Source organism: Pipistrellus kuhlii, unplaced genomic scaffold (genome assembly GCF_014108245.1).
Source record: "Pipistrellus kuhlii isolate mPipKuh1 unplaced genomic scaffold, mPipKuh1.p scaffold_m20_p_8, whole genome shotgun sequence".
NCBI classification, from domain to species: Eukaryota; Metazoa; Chordata; class Mammalia; order Chiroptera; family Vespertilionidae; genus Pipistrellus; species Pipistrellus kuhlii.
Window position 1 is genome coordinate 49896920 of NW_023425584.1, and position 10289 is coordinate 49907208.

Genomic DNA, 10289 nt, shown 5'->3' on the forward strand with positions numbered 1-10289 from the left:
CCTAGCTAGTTTGGCTCAGTGGATAGAGCATCATTCTGCGGACTGAAGCATCCTGGGTTTAGTTCCGGTCAGGGCACATGCCTGGGTTGCAGGCTCCATCCCCAGTAGGAAACAGCCAATCAATGATTCTTTCTCATCATTGATGTTTCTCTCTCTCTCGCTCTCATTCTCACTCTCTCTTCCTTCCTCTCTGAAATCAATAAAAAATATATTTAACAAAAACAATAAAACAACACACAAATAGAAAGTTCTGTCCACATGCAAAGAAAACCGTTTTTCAGGAGCACAGTGGGTATCTCGTGCTTGCCCGGTTTTCAGGCTGACGTTGGCTTCTCAGGGTGTCTGCTGACTCAGGCTCCGTGGCCAGCAGCCGTGCATTGTACTGGGCTGGGGTAGATGTCATGGATATTTGCAAACCTCAAAGACACTACTCTCTTTCACAGAACAAGAATGAAATAGCCCCATCCTCTCCCCGCCCCAGAGTCTGGCTCTGGGTGCTGTCCTACGGCCTGTCTCTGAGGACACCTCACTCCCTGCTGCTCTGGCAGGGCTGGGGGCTGAGCCCGTGGGTGGGCACCCTGTGCACATGGGCACCCTGTGCACTCGGCCGCGAGTCGTGCTGGAATCTAGGAGAAACGCTGTACACCTGCCGGGGGACTGGGCACCACTGGGTTGTGATCTTGACTGAGTTTTCTGCTGGGGCCTGATAATGACCCTAAAAGGCAAGGACGTTGTTCTCACGCTGGCCAGGGATGGGCCATTAGCTGAGGGGCTCTGTGGCTGTGCAGAAGCAGGTTCTGGGGGGCAGGGGAGCTGGGGACGTCAGATGGCTGCATTTTTCCGGCACTTTCTGCCACAAGTCATCATGTGTTCCTTAGGCACCAGCCACTGCACCGTTACCGTCAGGTAGTGACAGTGAGGACACTGCCCACTGGGCGGCGAGGAGAGCTCCTTTCAGCCTGTGCAGTTCTCACTGACGTCCTCCAGGGGCTCCTCCTCCCCACAGAGCTTACCTGAACGTCAGGCTCCCAGGGGAGCCAACGATGTCCTGACTGTCCCACCCCGACTCTGACCTCTGGGTGATTTGTTCCCGTGGGGGCCGCTTCGCTTATCTCTGGCTGTTTGGTGGGGGAAGGGGAATAGGAAGGGCAGGAGATCTGACTCAGCATCACTGCTTTTCCACTCTTACTGCCTGAGCGATGAAGTGAGGCAGACGCTGAGGTGGCTTTTGTTCCTGGGACGAAGATTTATATAATTCGTGGGTCCATGTTTTTTGTCTTTTTTTAAAAATATATGTATATATCTTTACTGATTTCAGAGAGGAAGGGAGAGGGAAGGAGAGACAGAAACACCAAGGATGAGAGAGAATCATTGATTGGCTGCTTCCTGCACATCCCCCACTGGGGACCAATCCCTTGACTGGAATCGAACCTGGGAACCTTCAGTCCGATGGCTGATGTTCTATCCACTGAGCCAAACCAGCTAGGGCTTTCTTGTCTTTTTTATTGTGGCAAATATACATAGCAAAGTGGATTATTTTAACCGTTTTAAGTATATAGGTCCGTGGCATGAAGCACATTTCCAGAGTTTTGTGCCACCACCACCACCGTCCATCCCCAGGCCTCCTTCCTCGCCCCACGCTGAGCTGTGCCCACTCCGCACCTTTCTTCAGTCCTTGTGGGTCTCTCCTCTCTCCCTCTTTTCTCCTCCCCCCTCCTTCTCTCTCTCTCTCTCTCTCTCTCTGATTCCCCGGCCATTGGAAGTGTTCTCACGCTCACTGTTCACACCTGAAGGGAAAGTGTGTGGTCACACGTGCAGTGGAGATGGGGCATGCCCGTGCCTGAGGCTGGGCTCCGCTCCCGCCCTTCCCGGGAGTGTTTTGTTGGAAACTCGGTGGTGACTTTGGCTCTGCTTCTGTTTCTTTGTCGCCAACAGTGAGAACAACCTCCAGGAAGACCTCTTCGACCAGATCCTGGCTGGGAAGCTCGAGTTCCCAGCCCCCTACTGGGATAACATCACGGACTCCGCAAAGGTACCCTCCAAGCTATCCGTGGGCTCGGCATGTCCAATGGCCCTCAGCCCACGTGGGGCTTGTAGGAGGCAGCCAAGTCATATCTCCCTCTCAGGTGTTTCTCCCTCCTCTTCATTCTCATCATGATGTTTCTCTCTCTCTTCATTCTCATCATGATGTTTCTCTCCCTCTCTTCATTCTCATCATGATGTTTCTCTCCCTCTCTCTTCATTCTCATCATGATGTTTCTCTCTCTCTTCATTATCATTATTGATGATTCTCTCTCGCTCTTCATTATCATCATTGATGTCTCTCTCTCTCTGTCTCTTCATTCTCATCATAATATTTCTCTCTTCATTCTCATTATTGATTTTTCTCTTTCTCTCTCTTCATTCTCATCATTGATGTTTCTATCTCTTTTCCCCTTCCTCTCTGAAATCAATAAAAAATATATTTTAAAAAAAAATAGCTCCAGGTCTGTTCTTAACTTTGGTTCTTCTGAAGTTCATTCCATAGTATCATCTTGGACACGGTTAACCAGGCCCTGGAAGCTGGCCTGGCTCTCCTCCCAGCAGGTGTCTGCCATCCTCCTTTGCTCCTTTAAGTCCTAAACGTTTGTTCATGTATTCAAGAAATACGCACTAGGCACCATCGGAACGTGTGGGTGGACTTGTAAGACAGAGTTGCCAAAAGAAATAGCAGCGCAGTGTTGCATTGTGGGAGGGTGGCAAGGACCAGAACTCTTCGGAGGGAACATCTGGGCGTGAGGCGGGCTCAGGAGAGACCTTTCCCCTTGGGTGGCCAGTGTGAGAGGCGGCTGTGCCTGCGGCCCCTCCTGGTGGGCGCCGGGAGCGGAGGCAACAATAGCTTTTCAGCTCAAGTGGCTGAGCAGCTGTGCTGGCTGTTCCTTGAAGTACGTGGTGTAAACTCAGATTTCTGAGTTTGTGCTGGTATGGTCGCCCTTTTGTCACCTCTGTTGTCTTCCTCATTTCTTTCCAGGAACTAATCAGCCAGATGCTTCAGGTCAACGTGGAAGCGCGGTGTACTGCGGGGCAAATCCTGAGCCACCCCTGGGTGTCGGTACGTACCCTCATTCCCTGGAGTAATCTCCACTGTGCACCCCAGGGCCCACGGCTGCTTCCTTGCCACGGCTCTCACACACCCATTTCCACAGCAGGTAGATGCCTGTTCCCTCCATCGAGGGCTTCTCTAAGGCGGGTGGCACCAGGACCCTTGAGTATTCGGTTCTGCTCTGTGAGTGGCCCGGGCAAGCCACTGCCTGCCGCTTTGTCTGCTCTGCGGGAGGAAGGGGCTGGCTGGGATGTCCTCTGAGGAGCCTTTCTGCTTTGCCTTCTGTGGCTCTTCGGGCTGAGGGTTTTCGGGATTTGGCCAGAGATGAGCATATTCCAGACCCTGGTCCCTCTGTCTTCAAGGCCATGGCCACAGGAGCCCGACACATGAGGGGGTGAGGCACAGTCCCTTCCAGAGCCAGGCGGGAGGAGGGCAGAGTGTGTCCTGTTGACGAGTTCTTTGGAAGTACATGGCGACTGTGGGTTTAGTTCAGACATGGTCCCGTGAACAGTGACCCTGGGAAGTCGGCACCCCCTCGCCCGGGAGGCTCCCAGAGCGGGGAAGGGGGGTAATTTACCCGCCAGGCCCTCAGGAGCCGGTGAGAGGTGTCAGTCTTCCTGAGGGCCCAGCACTGCAGAGGAACAGGGTCATTGTTCACAGGTCATGGCTCCCCTAACCCTGTGGCTAAAATGGCCTGTTCGGGAGAGGAGGTGGTGGTGGTGGTGGTGGTGGTGGTGGTGGTGGTGGGTGGCGTGTGCCTGCCGTGGAGGAATCCACACCGCTGTGTTCCATTCCTCTCCGCAGGATGACGCCTGCCAGGAGAACAACATGCAGGCTGAGGTGACAGGTAAACTAAAGCAGCACTTCAACAACGCGCTCCCCAAGCAGAACAGCACCACCACCGGGGTCTCCGTGATCATGGTAAGCGGGCCCGGCTCCGCCCGGGAGCGCCGTGAACTGCCTGGCTCCGCCACCCCTGACACTTGCGAAGGGAATAGCTCAGGAGCTTTCCGCCCATGGAAGCTGCGCCTTCCATGGCCTCCTCTCGCTTGGAGATGGGCTTGGCGCGGGGAATTGTGCAGATCCCAGGGAGACCAGGCCGGGCGCAGTGCCCGGGGCGGTGGCTGCTGCTGTCCCCTCTGCGGGGTTTACAGCACCAGGAAGCTACTCTCTGCGTGGCCCAGGCTTCCAACATAGTGACTGGAGGTGCGGATTATTCTTCCAGGTTTAGAATAAGAAACAGCCCAAGTGAAACAAATGCCACTTTTAAAAATCAGCCTTTTGTGGTTTTGAAAAGTACAGAACACGGTGGAGAAATTAGTGTTTTTCAGGGTAGAAGGTCAGAAGTCAGGAGCACGACTGCTGTATTTTTTCAGGCCTTCGTTCTTCTAAAGCGTTTTCCAGGCCGTTTACCGAAATCCACAGACACAACCAGTTTGCGAGAAAGTTCAGCGAAAAGGAAATAAGGGCAGAACAGGCCAAACTGAGCCAGAATGGCGTCCAGCACCCCCAGCCACGCTGTCAGACCGAGCCCTTGGCAAAGGGGGACCACGCAGCCAGCTCTGAGCAGCCCCACACCCGCTCCCAGGCCGGCATCTGGGCCTGGCCTCTCCATCTGCCCACACCCCTCCCAGGCCCCTTCCTACCCCGCAGAGCCAGAGAGTCAGCTGGGGTGTCTTCACAGTCAGACTTCCTGGGAAACAGCCACCCCAGCTGTTAACGTCTAGGCCGCTCCTGACAGCCTTGGGGTCCAGCACCTGACCTCAGGCAGCTCCTGATGGCCACCCCCATCCATCCTCCTCAGGCAGGACAGGCCCCTCCCGTCCTGGGCAGGTTTGATGTGCTTCCTGACCAGCTGGAAGGAGCTCAATGGCTTACTCCCCGGGCGCACTGTAGTCTAGGAACCTGAGGATATCCCACGGAAGCTGGGGTGGAAGCACACCCCTCCCCGGTGAAGATGAAATGCAGCTGCTGGGTATCCACCACCTTCTGGGCCTCGCTGGTCTGTCCCTCCTCCGTCCCCGGGGGGAGGCTGTGTGCACTTGGCAGCCCTCCATTGTCCCTGCACCTCCCTCAGCTCTCCCTGCTGGAAAGCTTGCTTCCCCCTCCCCCCCCCCTCCAGAAAAAGCCTGCAAACAGGATCTTTTGACACGTTTCAGGGCTTTGGGGTGTTCTGTGCCAAAATCTGGGAAGGCCTCTTGAGTTGTGGTTTTCCTGGCATTGCAGCCGTGCTCGCAGAAAGCCTGAGAACGGCGGCGTTGTCACAGAATGGTGGCTCACGCGCTTTGAAAAGAACCATCTTTCCCCCCAAAAAATGTAATAGAAAGTTTATTTAGAAAGTCACAGAGGTAGAAGCAGTGAACTGTAGAGGATCAGCATAAGAAGGGCCCTTGGGACTTAACGGAAATGGAGACAAAAGAAAAAAACACAAAACAAAAACAAACGGGCTGGGGTGAGGGGGAGGAGCTAAGGTGAGATAGAAGAGAATGGGGAGAAGAGGGAGACATGGGTGTGGGGGAGAGGGGAGAAAGAGAGAGAGAGAGAGAACGAGAGAACGAGAGAGAGAGAGAGAGAGAGAGAGAGAGAGAGAGAGAGAGAGAATGACAAAAGAACCTCCTGGACTGAGCCAACAGCAGGAGCACATGCCCAGTGATTCCCCGATGGGGGACGAGATAAGGAGTGCAGCCTGCCACATGCCCCGAAGTTAGGCAGCTTCTGGGAAAATTCAGGAAAACGTTATAAATTGGCGCACTTGACACATAACGAAGAGTCTTAGGATGAGTGATTTGTTAGAATTAAAACCTAGTAACTAAGTTACTAAAGCTGCCTGGTCCCTGGAGGAAGGGCCTTTGCTGAGCGGGGCCCAGGGCCTGGGACAGGACTCGGGGCCCACGTGGACATGAGACATCGCTGGCGGAGGCCCGGGCCCCGCCTCCTGCCCCGGAGCCTGCACAGGCTCTGTTCTGGGTGAGGCCACTGAGACCCCCTCGGGCAGAACCCAGTCCTCCACGGTCAAATTTTAAACTTCTGAGCTTTCACTGGGTGTTTCTGTGAATGAACAGCCTGCTATCGTCTGTAACTCCCTTGGTGACTGTAAACGTCGTGTGCTCACACGTGTGTTCCGTTGTCCCTCGGAGCATGCTGGCAGGGCTCTGTCTAGCCCCGTGCTCCCTACACAACTCTGCAGGTGGTTAGCGCTGAGGAGCTGCTGAGGGACACGGTCCCATTCAGCACCTACGGAGATCAGTAAAGCTGGTCTCTGGCGGTACCAAGTCCCGATGGCCGGAGGGCCGGCCTGTGAGCTTTGGCTGGTCCCCGAAAGCAGGGGTGACTCCCGTCACTGTCCTCACCCACCTGAGGGCCTGACGGGGGCACGGTTGTGTGGGAGCAGCTTGCAAGGCTTCCGTGTCGTTCTCCTGTGTGTCTGTGTGTCCTTGGGAACAGTTTTCAATGTTTTCCATATTAAAAATAATCACAAATTAATCTCCCTGGTAGTTATACATTCTCCATACCTGGAGTATGTGAGGCTGATAGGGTTCCTGCCAATGCAGACGGTACTGGGAACGGTGCATACATGTTGGAGGTGGGGCCCCAGGTAACTGTTGTGTAACCGACAGGCAGAGCCTTACTACCCACTGTCACCCCTAATGTTCCCCACCCCCCACCCCCCAAAAAACAACACGTTGGTGCCTGAGGCTCCCAGGAGAAAATGAAAGGGTAGGAACGGTGAATGCCAGTGAAAGAAGGTACAGTTGATGCTGATGTCTGCGTTTCGTTTGACAGTTTGATTTGACAGTGTGAGACACACCTCTGAGTTCCACTCTTGACCCAGTTGAGGCTGTGGGGACTCCCGAAGCAGAAATCTGGTATTCACCACGCCGTGCTTCCCAGAGCACCTCTCGCTCGCGGCCCCCCTAAATCCGCACGCTTTTCTCAGACTTCTGACGCCAGCGCTGCTTCTGGTGCAGGTCTCCTGCACCTGCTCACACCCTCTTGGCCAGCCGAGCACACCCCTGGGAGCCGCCCCAGCCTGCCACACCGCCTGCTGCTCCGCAGAACGGCAGCTGGCGAGTGCAGAGGAGGACTCCAGGAGTTCTCTTGATAAATGTTTTTTTTTTTTCATCACTTCTGTGAAAAAGCATTTTTTTTTTTTTTGAGTGACAGCATAAGATGGTACCTTAGTGGAGGCCTTTGCTCTCTTTCTCCAGCTACTTTTCCAGAGATGGCGTTTTTATCAGCAAGACAGTGTAGCTGTCAGCTAGCCTTTGGGATAAGGGAAGAGAATTCTATTGGATAGGTTTTGGTGTAAGACAGGCCTGCTGTTTTGGATTGCACTTGCATTTCTCCACTGATCCTTAGCCAGGGGCAAGTCAGTGCATTTGCTCAGGGAGCTATTGGGCTCCTCCCAGCCTGGGGACCTGATGGCGCCACCTTGTGGCATAAAAGGGAACTCCTAGAAACCTGGTTCCCATGGAATCTTGACTTTGAGGAGCCATGAATGCAAACCAGAGTGCTTTCGGCTCTGGGGGATTATGCTGCTTTCCCGTGTAATCTGGGAATGATTTGGGCTTAATTTAAGACAGACAAAACTGTTTCAATCGTGTTGCTTCTGTTTAAAGTAAGTCTAGTTTCTGTCCCTGCTTCTCTCCCCCTCTCCTGCCTCCCCGCCGCCTGCCTTTGCTCCCTCTGACTAGGTCCAAGGCCATGGTATGTACTAACTGCCTGCGATGCTTTGTTCCACTGCATCCACAGGAAGAGAAGAGGAGAAATAACGGGATGGCTGGCAGTTTCTTCTATCAGCAGAAATTCTGGGGTAGAAAAAACTGAAGGCTGCCTCTCGCCTGGTCCATGTTCTTGCAAGGGGTGGCTGGGGGCGGGAAGCTGGTGGAAGAGCGACACTAAGGATCTGATTTGCCTTTTCCACAGTTACCTCTGCTCGGTCACTGAAATGGTCCTTAGAAATTACCGATGTTCAGCTTGAGCTCGGAAGGGCCCATGGACCGCTGACACCAAGGGCCCTAAGGCAGCCGCCCCCCTCTCTCAGAAAGCCCTGTGATGATTCAGATTTCCTCCAGACTTCTTTATTATTTCAGTCAGAGTACTGAGGGAATCCGGGGTACATTCCTCCCCTCCCCCCAAGGTGGTTAGGTTACAAAACGCCTTCTGATGGCTGTGCCTTTTAGCTAGGTGCCTAAGAGCTGACCGGGTCCCGCTGGACAAACAAGGAATCCTCAAAGTGAGTCAGAGGAGGGGAAAGTCTCCCCGCCTAGGGTAGGGCCAGAAAGCAAGGTGATTTCTTACCATTTGGGGCTGTCGCTGTGCTCCCCGATGGCTGAGCAGATTAGAAAAGTTGGGGCGCGATGAGATAAAGCAGGGCAGGTCAGGGATCGTGGAGGATCTGAAACTGGTGCTGTGGCAGCATCGGCCCCCAGACCTTCCATGGTGTAAGCAGCCGCGTGGGGTGTATGACCCACGAGTAGCTTTTCCACCCGAGATGGAGAGCTTTCTGGAGCAAGGTTCACGGTCAAAGCCCTAACCTTCTCCTAGGACAGTGGTCAGCAAACCGCAGCTCTCGAGCCACATGCGGCTCTTTGGCCCCATGAGTGTGGCTCTTCCACCAAATACCACGTGCTGGCGCGCACAGTGCGATTGAAACTTCGCGGGCCATGCGCCGAAGTCGTTTTTCGGCTCTCAAAAGAAATTTCAATCATTGTCCTGTTGATTCTTGGCTCTGTGGACAGATGAGTTTGCCGACCCCTGTCCTAGGGTTTGCTTATGGAAGCAGGTTCCTTTGGGCTCCAGGTCTGGGCCCCGGAAGAAACTCTCAGAACTCATGTGCAGCTCGGAGCTGGGAGAGTCCCCTAGGAGAGTCCCCGCAGCCGCCATGCAGGGCGCAGGGGCGCCCAGGGAGCCGCAGGGGAGGGCCCTGAGCCTGTGGGTGCGCGGGCTTCTGCCAGGAGAGGCCGGTTATTTCTCCTCCTCTGTCCCTGAGCCCTGCATGCTCTGCGCGCTGTGGTGGTGCCGCCCCGGCCGCAGGCTGACGCGCTGTCCCCGCTCTCTCCGCAGAACACGGCTCTAGATAAGGAGGGCCAGATCTTCGGCAGCAAACACTGGCAGGACGGCGGCCGGCCCGGGCCGGAGCCCGCCTCTCCGATGCCTCCCTCCGCCCAGGAGGCCCCCGGCGCCCCGGAGTCCCCGCCGCCGCGCCCCTGCGCCCCAGGCCCGGGCTGCGAGCGCGCGGGGACCTGGCGGCGCCACCGGGACTGACCCCCTCGCTGCGCCCTCCGCGCTGCCCTCCGGCCGGGGTGACACGGGCAGCGGCAGCTTTGGTGACCCGTTCGCAGCGGCTGGTTTTAAAAGACCTGAATTTCGGTTCCACGGACCTTTCATAGCGTCACCAGAATGTGCAACTTTTTTTCCAGCATACGATGCATTTTTATAGAAACACTTTGGATGAGCCAAGACCACCTTCCCCTCCTTGAAGGAGCTCCGCGCGGCTCCGAGCGCCCCTTTTCTTACCGGGAACCTGGGGCTGCGGCCGCCCCCGGGTGGTGGGGGTGTCCTGGGGGAGGCGCTGGGCTTCCCTGCGGACCTCGGGGACCGGCTTTCCGTGGAGGATCCCACCGGGAGGACAGCGCGCCCGGACAGGACCCCCCAGGCCCGTGCTCGCGGCGACAACACTGGGTATTTATTTGTACACGGAGCCCAAGGGAGGGGACTCTTTCCCCTGGACATTGTGTGTTTCCCCTCCACTCCTCCCACATGTGAACTGAAAACGCTAATAAAGTTGGCCTCGGGCTTGGATGGAAGGCCTGGCGCTGCGGCATCGCGGGCTCCGAACCCGGGAGCGAGCGGGACGCGGGCCCAGCCTCCCCCGGAGCCGGGAGGCAGCGCGGAGCCGCCGCCGGGCACGGGGCACCGGGCACAGGCACCCCCTCTATTACTAACCTCCTGGGAGGCTGCTGGCAGTTTTCCCTTGTTTTCCACCACCTGCTCTTTTTAATGGTTGTACATAGCCCGTGTATCTGTTCTCCCTGCTCCTCCTCTTCTCACCCTGTGGGCCCCGTAGTCCCTTCGCATTGTTAGACTCCTGCCTCCTTCCTGCAATAAACGCTTCCTTCCTGAGACAAGCTCGCCGCCGGGGTGGGCAGAGGCTTCTGTGTGGTCATTTCTCCAAGGGTCGGAGGCCCAGGGGGCGGCAGGTGTC

At 55.8% G+C, this 10289-nt stretch overlaps 1 protein-coding gene across 7 annotated transcripts in view; it reads left to right on the forward strand.

The window, feature by feature from the left end:
• Positions 1-9364, forward strand: part of DCLK2 (doublecortin like kinase 2) — a 134021-nt gene extending 124657 nt beyond the window's left edge. For 4 of the 7 annotated variants that reach the window (XM_045576452.1, XM_045576453.1, XM_045576454.1 and 1 more), the window contains 4 exons: positions 1936-2032; positions 3011-3091; positions 3887-4003; positions 9149-9364. In XM_045576452.1, coding sequence (XP_045432408.1) covers positions 1936-2032; positions 3011-3091; positions 3887-4003; positions 9149-9349 — 496 coding nt within the window. In that variant the 3' untranslated portion in view covers positions 9350-9364. Of the gene's footprint in view, positions 1-1935; positions 2033-3010; positions 3092-3886; positions 4004-6865; positions 6949-7776; positions 7790-9148 lie in introns of all 7 variants that reach the window. The other 3 variants (XR_006740647.1, XR_006740648.1, XM_045576456.1) reach the window with 2 other exon arrangements.
• The last annotated feature ends 925 nt before the right edge of the window (positions 9365-10289 follow it).